At 39.2% G+C, this 14,058-nt stretch overlaps 1 protein-coding gene across 1 annotated transcript; it reads left to right on the top strand.

The window, feature by feature from the left end:
• The first annotated feature begins 6,218 nt into the window (after positions 1-6,218).
• On the top strand, positions 6,219-12,923 carry LOC133551809 (ATP-sensitive inward rectifier potassium channel 1-like). Its single transcript, XM_061898918.1, has 2 exons — positions 6,219-6,305; positions 11,681-12,923. The coding sequence occupies exon 2, from the start codon at positions 11,715-11,717 to the stop codon at positions 12,819-12,821; it is 1,107 nt and encodes a 368-aa protein (XP_061754902.1). The 5' UTR covers positions 6,219-6,305; positions 11,681-11,714; the 3' UTR covers positions 12,822-12,923.
• Positions 12,924-14,058: the final 1,135 nt, after the last annotated feature.

A 14,058-nucleotide genomic window follows, 5' to 3' on the forward strand; every position in this document is an offset into this window, starting at 1 on the left:
AAGTACTAAAGCACTCCTGTCACATAAAATATATTCGATCGGTGTTTTTGGAAATATGTCCCTAAAAACAGCAAAATTGTCATATAACATACAAGATCTTTGATCAGTGTTTTTGGAAGTATGTCCCTAAAACAGCAAAACGGTCCCGTCACATAGAGGATCTTTGACTAGTACTATTCTTGGCAGTTGATTCTCACACAGTAAAGCGCTCCTGCTACGTAGAGGATCTTTGACTAGCATTTTTGGCAGTAGGTTCTCAAAAACAGCACAGCTCTCCTGTCATTCAGAGGATCTTTGACTCGCGTTTTTGCTTTAAAGTAGCCCTGACGTATAGAGCATATTTGACTAGTGTTTTTGGCAGTAGGTTTTCAAAAGTACTAAAGCACTCCTGTCACATAAAATATATTCGATCAGTGTTTTTGGAAATATGTCCCTAAAAACAGCAAAATGGTCATATCACATACAAGATCTTTGATCAGTGTTTTTGGAAGTATGTCCCTAAAACAGCAAAATGGTCCCGTCACATAGAGGATCTTTGATTAGTTTTTTTGGAAGTAGCCCCTAAAAACAACGAAATGGTCCTGTCACATCCCAGAGAGGATTTTTGACGAGCGTTTTTGTAGCAAGTTCTTTAAAACAAGAGAGCACTCCTGTCACAGAGAGGATCTTTGACTAGTACTGTTTTTGGCAGTTGATTCTCACACAGCAAGGCGCTCCTGCTACATAGAGGATCTTTGACTAGCAGTTTGGCAGTAGGTTCTCAAAAACAGCACAGCTCTCCTGTCATTCAGAGGATCTTTGACTCGCGTTTTTGCTTTAAAGTAGCCCTGTCATATAGAGCATATTTGACTAGTGTTTTTGGCAGTAGGTCTTCAAAAGCTGTAAAACACTCCTGTCACATAAAAGATCTTTGATCAGTGTTTTTGGAAGTATGTCCCTAAAAACAGCAAAATGGTCATATCACATACAAGATCTTTGATCAGTGTTTTTGGAAGTATGTCCCTAAAACAGCAAAATGGTCCCGTCACATAGAGGATCTTTGACTAGTACTATTCTTGGCAGTTGATTCTCACACAGCAAAGCGCCCCTGCTACATAGAGGAACTTTGACTAGCATTTTTGGCAGTAGGTTCTCAAAAACAGCACAGCTCTCCTGTCATTCAGAGGATCTTTGACTCGTGTTTTTGCTTTAAAGTAGCCCTGTCATATAGAGCATATTTGACTAGTGTTTTTGGCAGTAGGTCTTCAAAAGCTGTAAAACACTCCTGTCACATAAAAGATCTTTGATCAGTGTTTTTGGAAGTATGTCCCTAAAAACAGCAAAATGGTCATATCACATAAAAGATCTTTGATCAGTGTTTTTGGAAGTATGTCCCTAAAACAGCAAAATGGTCCCGTCACATAGAGGATCTTTGACTAGTACTATTCTTGGCAGTTGATTCTCACACAGCAAAGCGCCCCTGCTACATAGAGGATCTTTGACTAGCATTTTTGGCAGTAGGTTCTCAAAAACAGCACAGCTCTCCTGTCATTCAGAGGATCTTTGACTCGTGTTTTTGCTTTAAAGTAGCCCTGTCATATAGAGCATATTTGACTAGTGTTTTTGGCAGTAGGTTTTCAAAAGCTGTAAAACACTCCTGTCACATAAAAGATCTTTGATCAGTGTTTTTGGAAGTATGTCCCTAAAAACAGCAAAATGGTCATATCACATAAAAGATCTTTGATCAGTGTTTTTGGAAGTATGTCCCTAAAACAGCAAAATGGTCCCGTTACATAAAGGATCTTTGACTAATACTATTCTTGGCAGTTAAATCTCACACAGTAAAGCGCTCCTGCTACGTAGAGGATCTTTGACTAGCATTTTTGGCAGTAGGTTCTCAAAAACAGCACAGCTCTCCTGTCATTCAGAGGATCTTTGACTCGCGTTTTTGCTTTAAAGTAGCCCTGTCGTATAGAGCATATTTGACTAGTGTTTTTGGCAGTAGGTTTTCAAAAGTACTAAAGCACTCCTGTCACATAAAATATATTCGATCGGTGTTTTCGGAAATATGTCCCTAAAAACAGCAAAATTGTCATATAACATACAAGATCTTTGATCAGTGTTTTTGGAAGTATGTCCCTAAAACAGCAAAATGGTCCCGTCACTAAGAGGATCTTTGATTAGTTTTTTTGGAAGTAGCTCCTTAAAAACAACAAAATGGTCCTGTCACATCCCAGAGAGGATCTTTGACGAGCGTTTTTGTAGCAGGTTCTTTAAAACAAGAGAGCACTCCTGTCACAGAGAGGATCTTTGACTAGCATTTTTGGCAGTAGGTTCTCAAAAACAGCACAGCTCTCCTGTCATTCAGAGGATCTTTGACTCGCGTTTTTGCTTTAAAGTAACCCTGTCGTATAGAGCATATTTGACTAGTGTTTTTGGCAGTAGGTTTTCAAAAGTACTAAAGCACTCCTCTGTCTGCTTCTCTGTACTGGTGATGTTGTTCCTGTCAGTAAGTGAGCTGTCAAACCACTTTCCGAGGCACTTTATAGGGTTCTCCTCAATCGATGGAATCACTTCTCCTTGCACTTGCAGCTTGAACCTGTTCGTCAATTTACCTTTCCGGATCACCATGCTCCTTGATTTTTTGGGCTCAAACTTCATTCTGGACCATGTTGCCATGTGGTCCAGAACTGTTAGCACCCGTCTCGCCTCCACATGGGTTGTGGTCGTCACGGTGAGATCGTCCATGTAACCTCTTATTGGGGTTTGTTGAATGCCTGATTCCATTGCTGGTCCTCTGGCTTCTTTCCCAGCAGCTGTTATGAGGAGGTTCATACCCATGATAAAGAGGATGGGGGAGATTGTGCATCCAGTTACGATTCCCTTTTCCAGGTTTTGCCACTGAGTTGTGAAATTGGCTGTCTTGAAACGTATCTGGATGCCCCCAAAGTAGCTGGTTATCATTCCCTTGATGTGCAGAGGGATGTGGTAATGGTCTAGTGCAGTGTGAATGAGGGCGTGAGGGATTGATCCGTAGGCGTTAGCCAGATCCAGCCAGACAACAGTCAGGTTGCCTTTGCTTGCTTTGGCTTCCGGATCATCTGACTGAGAACTCCGGTGTGTTCCAAGCATCCAGAGAAGCCTGGTATTCCACCTTTTTGGATAGAGGTGTCAACATATCCGTTCTCAGTCACGTATAAGTTCATCTTTTTTGCCAGTACAGAAAAGAAGATTTTGCCTTCTACATTTAGAAGTGATATTGTACGGAATTGATTTATGGTTGAGGAGTTCTCTTCCTTTGGCACAAAACAGCCTTCTGCCTTCTTCCAGCATGATGGAATGGTGCCCCTTTTCCAGATTCTCCGGAACAGCATCCACAGCCTCCGAAGGACCATCGGGCATTTTTTGTATACCTTATAGGGTATACCACTGGGGCCAGGGGCAGATCCTGTTCTGGCCTTTTTCACCACATCTTGGATTTCCTTCCAGGATGGTTCAGCAATGTGGAGCTCCTTTCTTGGTTTTTCCGAGCTGTCGATGTTATGGTTGGCACCCAGGGCCTGGTTTTTGCAGGTGTCATTATGGGTTTCCCTTAGGAACGCCTCCACATCTTCCCTAGCGCTGGTAAGCATTCCGGATTTTGCTTCACCCAGTAGTTTCCTGGTGAATCTGAAAGGGGTTTTTGGTGAACTGTGCTCTTCTGTTCTCCCTCTCCTTCCTCCTCTTCCGAATGTTTTCTGCTCTACGGAGTCTGCAAAGACGTTCCCGAAGTTGCCTTGTCAGATCCTTGATGCCTTCCTTTTCCTCGACAGTGGCTCTTTTGAACTGTTTGTTTAGAGTTTTGATTTCCTTCCTTAGGCGATGGATTTCTCTTTCTCTTCTGCTTGGCTGATGCGCCAATTTGGTGTAAACCTTCTTGTCCTCCATCCCAAAACGCTCCCTTGCCAGATTGTACGTTATTGTTGTGAGTGTATTGACTTTCTGTTCAGCTGTTCCTGCTAGTGCGGCTTCTAGCACTTTGTCAAGGTCTTCGTCTAGTTGGTTCCATTCTTTGGTGTCACTCATCTTGGGCCACTTAATTCGTTCTCTCGCAGGGTGGGTTTGGTTCTCTGAAGAGGTATGGGGTGGATCCCGCCTGAGGTCTTGAGGTGGCACCGGTACTGAGAGATCTCCAGTGCTGTGGGGTACTTCCTGACAGAAGCTCTCCTGCGTCTCACCAGGTGCTACCGCTGTGCGCTGCACCTGTGTCTCCCCTTTTCCACATGTGGTCCTGGCTTGGTGTATTTTAAGCCCTCTTGTGTTTTTGCAGGTCTTTCCGCAATGACACTTTACCTCCAACACCTCTCCAGTTATTGTTGTTTGGGTGAGCCGTCTCTTTGTCCGTGATCCTTTCCTGGCCGTTACCGTTGTGTCCGTCCCATTGAGTCTCTCATCCTCCCCCCCTCTCGGGAGACTCTGGGGGTATTGCTCTTTGTTGGTTTCAGTAGCTTGGGTTGGTGCCCTCTTGCGAGTGCTGTGCATGAGGTTGCTGGCCTCATCCACCCACGCCAGTCTTTCCTGGAGGTCATCTGTCTTTCCAGAGTCACCGAACTTCCTCGGTTGCCATCCAGGCTTTCCTGGAAGTCACTGGTTTCCCAGATATTTATGATTGCATTACATCCGGAGATGCTTATGGGGTATATATATATATATGTATATATATATATGTATATATATATATATATATATATATATATATATATATACATACATATGTATATATATATATACATACATATGTATGTATATATATATATATATACATGTGTATATATATATATATATATGTGTATATATATATATATATATACATATATATGTATATATATATGTATATATATATGCACACACCTACATATATATATATATATATATATATACACATATAAAATACATGAACAATATATATTTTTACATAAGCCGCAAAAATATTTCAATTTTACTAGCAGCTCTGTCACCATAATTTTACAATAAAAGCAGTGGGTTTTTTACAGGATATAGAGAAAGTGTATAAATGGAAAAAATATTTCACTGTTTTTAGCGGTTTGTTGTTTATTGTGTTAGTGTCTTACTATACTTGGAAGAAAAAAACAGTACCAAAGTTGATTGTACGGTACAAATAAAATCAGTCGGCGGAATTTAACCGTAAAATCCGTTGTCAATTTTACAGTCTACAATTTGATTGATAATTTGTTTTGAAATCTTAAGTCAAACAGATATTTAAGTACAGTATTTGTCTTTATTCTAACCAAAAATCATTTGGAATACATAATATAATATTATGATAATATTGAATTTTAAAAGATATGCAGTGGCATGCAGTACAAGGGAAAGAACAGATATATTTAGTTAGAAAAGATTAAGCATTATAGTAACACATATTACTTCCAGGCTTTCGCAAGCCACTAAAAACAATGTGACGGGCCAGATTTGGCTCCTGGGCCTTCAGTTTGGCACCTGTGCCTCAAAGGATCTTTAACTGGCGTTTTTGTCAGTATGTGCTCAAAAACAGCGAGACCTTCCAGTTATGAATAGGATCTTTGGCTAGCATTTTTGAGCGTAGGTTCTCAAAAACCGCATGGTGCATGCTTTAAAAAAAGATCTTTGGCTCGCGTTTTTGGCAGCCGGGTGCTCCTGTCATGTAGAAGATCTTTGACTCGCGTTTTTGGCAGTCTCTTCTCAAAAACAGCAGGATGCTCCTGTCACATTAAGGATCACAGAGCAGTTGTGAATGTATTGTTCTGACGTTATGACTTTTTGGAGTAAGTTTGCAGTCTTGCAACGACGTGGAATAGAAAACAAGAACAACGTTGACGAAAACACCACTGCCCTGCGGTACAGTGCAGTAATGGCAATATGGCCGCCGTCTTCATTGTGATGCAAATGTGAGGCAGCCTGGCAGGTTTGAAGAGGGGGAGGGAAGAGGGAAGAGGACGCAATTGAGGGATTTCTTTTGTAAAATGTTCTTTAAGGGCGGCAAACAAACCACACTTGGGGCCGGGGCCCCCAGCACACACACACACACACACACACACACACACACACACACACACACACACACACACACACACCAGCTGCGAGACACTGCAAGAAGAAGCAGCTTTTTAGTGATGTTGATGGAGGGGGACCAACGCCCCCCGGCCCCCTCCCAACCTCTCTAGTCCCCTGGTTCTATGCAGCCAGTCTACACGCTGGCATGTGGCTGGGATTAGAACATTTCACTGTGGATTAAATTCTTTTGCTGCAAGGAGGAGAGAGTCGCACCACCAGAACCACTCTGGACTCAGGTATGTCGAACCCAATTCCAGCCTCTGTGTGTGTGTGTGTATTTTCAGACATTTTCAATAAAAGCAATGTTTCAACTAATAGTCTAGCCATAGTATTTGAAATAACCTGTAAAATACATCAATTTGATGTCATCTTTCGAGCAGAAATGTTGAGTTAATCAAACATTTGTTCAATTTTTGGGGAGTTTAAAACTTTTGAAAATGCATTTTAACAATATTCTGTAATATGTGGAAGACAAACGTGCGTTTATAAATATATATTGCACTGTTGACATATACCTTATATCTCGCAAAAAGAGAAAAAAGTTTGAAAGTTATTTGGAGAGTGTTGAGTTCATACTATAACACATTTCCCCCCCCCAACCATTTAAAAAACAAATATAAAGTTTGCCCAAACTTATGGGGTTACATAAGGCTCTAATGGGAGCAGGTGGCGCAATTAATCCTGCACACTAGAAATAGAATGAATGCACAATTTGCGTGCATTATTTAATTAGATTTATACTAAATGTTTAAAATTAAATTAATTTTGGCAAGAAAATTGCACATTTATTGTTAATTTTTTTTTGTTGTTGTTGTTTTTTTACCATTAATTGATTAACGTTGAAAACTTATTCGGATGTTACCATTTAGTGGTCAATTGAACAGAATATGTACTGTACTGTGCAAACTATTAATAAAAGTTTCAATCAATCAATCAATCAATCAATCAATCAATAAGTTTCCTGAAAGTTTAGTTTGAATCAAAATATAATTTTTTTATAGTAAAAAAAAAGTTCAGTATTTTCTTAGGATTTTTGTTTCATAATTTAAAAAAAATTATACTAGACAAACTTAGACAAAATGTATTGATCCACAAGGGAAATTGTTATTGTTATATAATAAAACTGGTAAAATGAGAGGCAATGAGCAAACGTGTATTAAAGGTCATTAAAGTCAAAATCCCAATTATTTGTCTTTTTTTTTGTGTTAAATCCACTGGTAAAGTTTGCGGGTTACTTTTTTTTTGTGTTAACTTTACCAAAACAAAACAAATTATGTCTCGCATGTAAACTTTATTATCCAAAACAAGTTTTTATTGTGCCCTGCGAGGAGGTGACTTGTCCATGGTGTACACCGTCTTCCGCCCGATCGTAGCTGAGATAGGCACCAGCGCCCCCCACGACCCCAAAGGGAATAAGCGGCAGAAAAGGGATGGATGGATGGATGGAGTTTTTATTGCACCAGGCGTGATGCATTCAGGGTCCCTCCGTGTTTTTCTTTTGCGTCTCCAAAAAGGTAATAACAAAACCAAAAAACGGTGTAAGAAAAAACAAAAATCTCCCATTTTAGGTGAATAAAGTTAATACGGGCAAAAATATATTTAGAGTAAGTTCACAAGCACAACGTGAAATGACGCAGGAAGGATCAAGTTGTGACGCACAAAGTTTCTTGGAAATCACGTTTAACGGTCACATAAAAAAGAAAGCCACCTTAAATTTAATGGTCTCCTAATATTGTCCTAAAAGGTTTATTTCGAACATGTATTAAGTTACAACATGATACATCACATAATTGACATATTCTCTTGACAACAAGTCTGAAAAGTGATGTGAGGTTAAAAAAAAAAAAGATAAAATAAAATAAAAAAGGTTAACCGAATCACTCTTTAGCAAAGTGTTGAATATTGCTAATATTCATTTTTGTTGTATTTAATGTCAATGCAAGGCTCGGTCACATTTTAAAACTGTTATTTCACCAAATGGATAATAGAATGACGTTATTACAATATAACATTTTAATAAATTCAACTGCATTAGTCAAAGATTGTCTATATACCAGACCTCATATTGGAGTGCTTTTTAAGAACCTGCTGCAACAAGTCAAAGATCCTCTATTTCACAGCACTCGGTCATAAATCTGTTTGGAGGAATCTGCAGCCGAATAGCTCGGTTGTGGCCGTGCAAGCAACTTGAGGGTTGCAGGTTCGATCCCCGCTTTCTGCCATCCTAGTCACTGCCGTTGTGTCCTTGGGCAAGACACTTTACCCACTTGCTCCCAGTGCCACCCACACTGGTTTAAATGGAACTTAGATATTGGGTTTCACTATGTAAAGCGCTTCGAGTCACTGGAGAAAAAGTGCTATATAAAATATAATTCACTTCACAAAAACGTGTCTTAATACTTTTGTTTACAGCTTTATGTTCATTTGTTTATTTCCTGAACGTAGCCTCTTATCATTTGTCGTCTAATATTTTGGTAATCAATCGATTAGTTCGTTCTATTCATTTGATAAAACATACTTTAAACCCCTAATGTGTATTTTAGTAAAAATAGTTGAAATAAACAGATGTATCTGCTTGCCATGACCTTTATTCTCCCCCACCCTAATAAATACATATCATTAACATGAAAATTGCACTTTTATGTGCGTATCAATCAAAAGTAAAAAATAAAAACTATCCACTGTTAGCATAATGCACCACAGAATCTGCGCTCTTTTGCAGCGTCCGAGGACTCCATGCAGTCCGAATTTGATAAAAAAATGTTGTTACATTATTTTAACATTTAATCAAGGCTACAAAATGTACATTTAAAGCTTGTATTCTACTCCAATTAATGAATTTAACGGATTTTTGGTTGCTGCCCCAGTCCCAAATTATTTTAATATATTGCTTTTAGATACTTTTTTTACTTCCTGTAAGTCTTCTAAATATATTGTTATTTATCAATATAATTTTTCCACTTCCTGTACGTGTCCCAATACCTTTGTTAATTACTCATGTGCAATACCCTTGTTAATTACGCATGTGAGAGTTTGTTAACTTTCTGTAGGTGTCCCGATACTTTTGTTTATCATGTGTGTAATTTTTCTCCCACTTCCTGTACATGTCCCAGTACTTTTGTTAATTAGGTGTACGATAATTTACCCCCTTCCTGTAGGTGTCCCAATACTTTTGTTAATTGTGAGTATGATTGTTGTCACTTCCTGTGGGTGTTCCAATACTTTTGTTTATAGTTTTCGAATCATTTTTCACTTTCTGTAAGTGTCCCAATATTTTAGTTTATAGTTTATAATAATTTTCCACTTCAGGTAAGTGTCTCAAAACTTATGTTTATAGTTTTACAATCATTGTTCACTTCCTGTCGGTATTCCAATGCTTTTGTTTATAGTTTAATAATCATTTCCCACTTCCTGTAGGTGTCCCAATACTTTGGCTTATTGTTTTTAAAATCATTTTCCTCTTCCTGTAGGTGTCCCAATACTTTTGTTTATAGTTTTTTAAATTATTTTTCACTTCCTGTAGTTGTCCCAATACTTTTGTTTATAGTTTTATAATATTTTTCCACTTCCTGGAGGTGTTCCAATACTTTTGTTTGTACAGGTAGTTTTATAATAATTTTCCACTTCCTGTCGGTGTCCCAATAGTTTTGTTTATAGTTCTATAATAACTTTCCACTTCCTGTAAGTGTCCCAATACTTGTGTTTATAGTTCTATAATAACTTTCCACTTCCTGTAAGTGTCCCAATACTTTTGTTTATAGTTCTATAATAATTTTTCACTTCCTCTAGGTGTCCCAATACTTTTGTTTATAGTTATATAATCATTTTTCCCTTCCTGTAGGTGTCCCAATACTTTTGTTGATAGTTTATAATAATGTTTCACTTCCGGTAAGTGTCCCAATACTTTTGTTTATAGTTTTTCAATCATGTTACACTTCCTTTAGGTGTCCCAATACTTTTATTTATAGTTTTTAATAATTTTCCACTTTCTATAGGTGTCCCAATACTTTAGTTTATAGTTCTATAATAACTTTCCACTTACTGTAAGTGTCCCACTACTTTTGTTTATAGTTTTTAAAATCATTTTCCACTTCCTGTAGGTGTCCCAATACTTTTGTTTATAGTTTTTTAATCATTTCCCACTTCCTTTAGGTGTCCCAATACTTTTGTTTATAGTTTATAATAATTGTTCACTTCCGGTAAGTGTCCCAATGCTTGTGTCTATAGTTTTATAATCATTTTCCACTTCCTGTTGGTGCCCAAATACTTTTGTTTATAGTTTTATAATGACGTTTCACTTCCTGTAGGTGTCCCAATACTTTTGTTTATAGTTTTATAATCATTTCCCACTTCCTGTGGGTGTCCCAATAATTTTGTTTCTAGTTTTATAATCATTTTCCATTTCCTGTTGGGGTCCCAATACTTTTGTTTATAGTTTTATAATAATTTTCCACTTCCTGTCAGTGTCCCAATATTTTGGTTTATAGTTTTATAATCATTTTTTCACTTTCTGTAAATGTCCCAATACTTTTGTTTATAGCTCTATAATCCCTTTCTACTTCCTGTAAGTGACCCAATACTTTTGTTTATAGTTTTTTAATAATTTCCCACTTCCTGTAGGTGTCCCAATACTTTTGTTTATAGTTTATAATAATTTTTCACTTCCGGTAAGTGTCCCAATACTTTTGTTTATAGTTTTTAAATCATGTTACACTTTCTGTAGGTGTCCCAATACTTTTGTTTATAGTTTTATAATCATTTTCCACTTCCTGTTGGTGCCCAAATACCTTTTTTTATAGTTTTATAATAACGTTTTACTTCCTGTAGGTGTCCCAAAGCTTTTGTCTATAGTTTCATAATCATTTTCCACTTCCTGTCGGTGTCCCAATATTTTTGTTTATAGTTTTATAATCATTTTTTCACTTTCTGGAAGTGTCCCAATACTTTTGTTTATAACTATATAATCCCTTTGTACTTCCTGTAAGTGTCCCGATACATTTGTTTATAGTTTTATAATAATGTTTCACTTCCTGTAGGTGTCCCAATACTTTTGTCTATAGTTTCATAATCATTTTCCACTTCCTGTTGGTGCCCAAATACTTTTGTTTATAGTTTTATAATAATGTTTCACTTTCTGTAGGTGTCCCAATACTTTTGTCTATAGTTTCATAATCATTTTCCACTTCCTGTCGGTGTCCCAATATTTTTGTTTATAGTTTTATAATCATTTTTTTCACTTTCTGTAAGTTTCCCAATACTTTTGTTTATATCTCTACAATCCCTTTCTACTTCCTGCAAGTGTCCCAATACTTTTGTTTATAGTTTCATAATCATTTTCCACTTCCTGTCGGTGTCCCAATACTTTTGTTTCTAGTTTTATAATTATTTTCCACTTCCTGTTGGGGTCCCAATACTTTTGTTTATAGTTTTATAATCATTTTCCACTTCCTGTCGGTGTCCCAATATTTTGGTTTATAGCTTTATAATCATTTTTTCACTTTCTGTAAGTGTCCCAATACTTTTGTTTATAACTCTATAATCCCTTTCTACTTCCTGCAGGTGTCCCAATACTTTTGTATATAGTTTTATAACCATTTCCCACTCCCTGTAGGTGTCCCAATACCTTTGTCGGTTGAGGTTCCAGAATGGTCCAGCCGAGCGGGCCCCCGAGCCGGCGAGCCCGCCTGGTCACCAAAGACGGGCGCTGCAACATCGAGTTGGGCAACTTGGAGTCGGGCAACCACCTGGCCTACCTGGTGGACTTCTGGACCACCTTCGTGGAGATCCGCTGGCGCTTCGTGCTCCTGCTGTTCGTGGCGTCCTTCACGGGCAGCTGGTTCGTGTTCAGCCTGCTGTGGTACTGGATCGCCAAGAGCAACGGGGACCTGGCGGCGCCGGGCGGCGTGGACGGCCACGTCATGTGCGTCGCCAACGTCAACAGCCTGACCACCGCCTTCCTCTACTCGCTGGAGACGCAGACCACCATTGGCTACGGCGGCCGGGCGCTGACGGGGCAGTGCCCCGGCACGGTGGCGGTCATCGTGCTGCAGTCGGTGGCGGGCGTGTTCATCAACAGCTTCATGTGCGGCGTCATCCTGGCCAAGATCTCGCTGCCCAAGCGGCGAGCCAAGACGGTGAGCTTCAGCCAGGTGGCCGTCATCTGCCTCCTGAAAGGGAAGCTGTGCCTCCTGATCCGCGTGGCCAACCTCCGCAAGACCCTGCTCATCGGCAGCCAGATCTACGGCAAGCTCCTAAGGACCACCACCACGCCCGACGGCGAGACCTTCATCCTGGACCAGCTGGACATCGCCTTCACGGTGGACTCCGGCAAGGACAACCTGTTCTTCGTTTGCCCGCTGACGCTCTACCACGCCATCGAGCGCTCCAGTCCCTTCTACGAGCTGTCGGCCGACACCCTCGCCCAGCAGGACTTCGAGCTGGTGGTCTTCCTGGACGGCATCTCAGAGTCCACCAGCTCCTCCTGCCAGGTGCGCACCTCCTACACGCCGCAGGAGATCCGGTGGGGGCACAACTTCCTGCCCATCATCTCCCGCACCAGGACCGGCAAGTACTGCGTGGACTTCTCCAACTTCTCCAAAAGTGTGCGGGTGGACACTCCGCACTGCGCCCGCTGCTTCGACGGCAACGTGGACCTGCCGAACAGGAAGCGGCACACGGAGAAGATGGGCGTCGACAACCTGGGCTTCCACGTCATCGACATTCACGACAGCGTGGACGTCACCAAGATGTGAGGAGGGCTACGCGTTTTTTCGAAAGAACGCTAAAGATCGTCTGTTCCGGGGTCAAACTGTAAAAAGAAGTAAAGCTCTGTGGAAATAAAATTAAAAAAAAGATCATCGTAGCTTTAATGGCGGGGGTTACATTAAAAAGTCACGCAGGCATCGCACTTTAAGAAAAAACAAGGGTAAAAAGAAGCTAACCGCTATTACGATAAAAATCGAAAAACCCAAATGTAGCCTGATTAGTACAAAATTACTACTTTAACGATTACTAACTCTTCCCCATATGAAGACATCATGCATTGCATTTTAAAAAAACTAAAATTTTAACTTAGTTACAAGTGTAACAAGAAGCTAATCGCTATTACGATAAAAATCGAGAAATCCGAATGTAGCCTTGTTAATACAAAACAACTATTCTAATGATTACCAGCTCTTCCCCGCATAAGGACAATATGCATTGCACTTAAAAAAAACAAAACATTTAACGTTACAAGTGTAAAACAAAGCTAATCACTATTACGATAAAAATCGAGAAATCCGAATGTAGCCTTGTTAATACAAAACAACTATTTTAATGATTACCAGCTCTTCCCCGCATAAGGACAATATGCATTGCACTTAAAAAAAAAAAAACATTTAACGTTACAAGAGTAAAACGACGCTAATCACTATTACGATAAAAATCGAAAAACCCGAATGTAGCCTTGTTAATATAAAATTACTACTTTAATGATTACCAGCTCTTCCCCGCATAAAGACATTATGCATTGCACTTAAAAAAACAAAACATTTAACGTTACAACTGTAAAACGACGCTAATCACTATTACGATAAAAATCGAAAAACCCGAATGTAGCCTTGTTAATACAAAATTACTACTTTAATGATTACCAGCTCTTCCCCGGATAAAGACATTATGCAATGCACTTAAAAAAACAAAACATTTAACGTTACAAGTGTAAAACGACGCTAATCACTATTACGATAAAAATCGAAAAACCCGAATGTAGCCTTGTTAATACAAAATTACTACTTTAATGATTACCAGCTCTTCCCCGCATAAAGACATTATGCATTGCACTTAAAAAAACAAAACATTTAACGTTACAAGTGTAAAACGAAGTTAATCACTATTACGATAAAAATCGAAAAACCCGAATGTAGACTTGTTAATACAAAATTGCTACTTTAATGATTACCAGCTCTTCCCCGCATAAAGACATTATGCATTGCACTTAAAAAAACA

This window comes from Nerophis ophidion, linkage group LG04 (assembly GCF_033978795.1).
Source record: "Nerophis ophidion isolate RoL-2023_Sa linkage group LG04, RoL_Noph_v1.0, whole genome shotgun sequence".
Taxonomy (NCBI): Eukaryota; Metazoa; Chordata; class Actinopteri; order Syngnathiformes; family Syngnathidae; genus Nerophis; species Nerophis ophidion.

What these genes read in the sequence shown, in the direction of transcription:
- LOC133551809 (XM_061898918.1), top strand. Translation starts at nt 11,715, where the DNA reads ATGGTCCAGCCGAGCGGGCCCCCGAGCCGGCGAGCCCGCCTGGTCACC.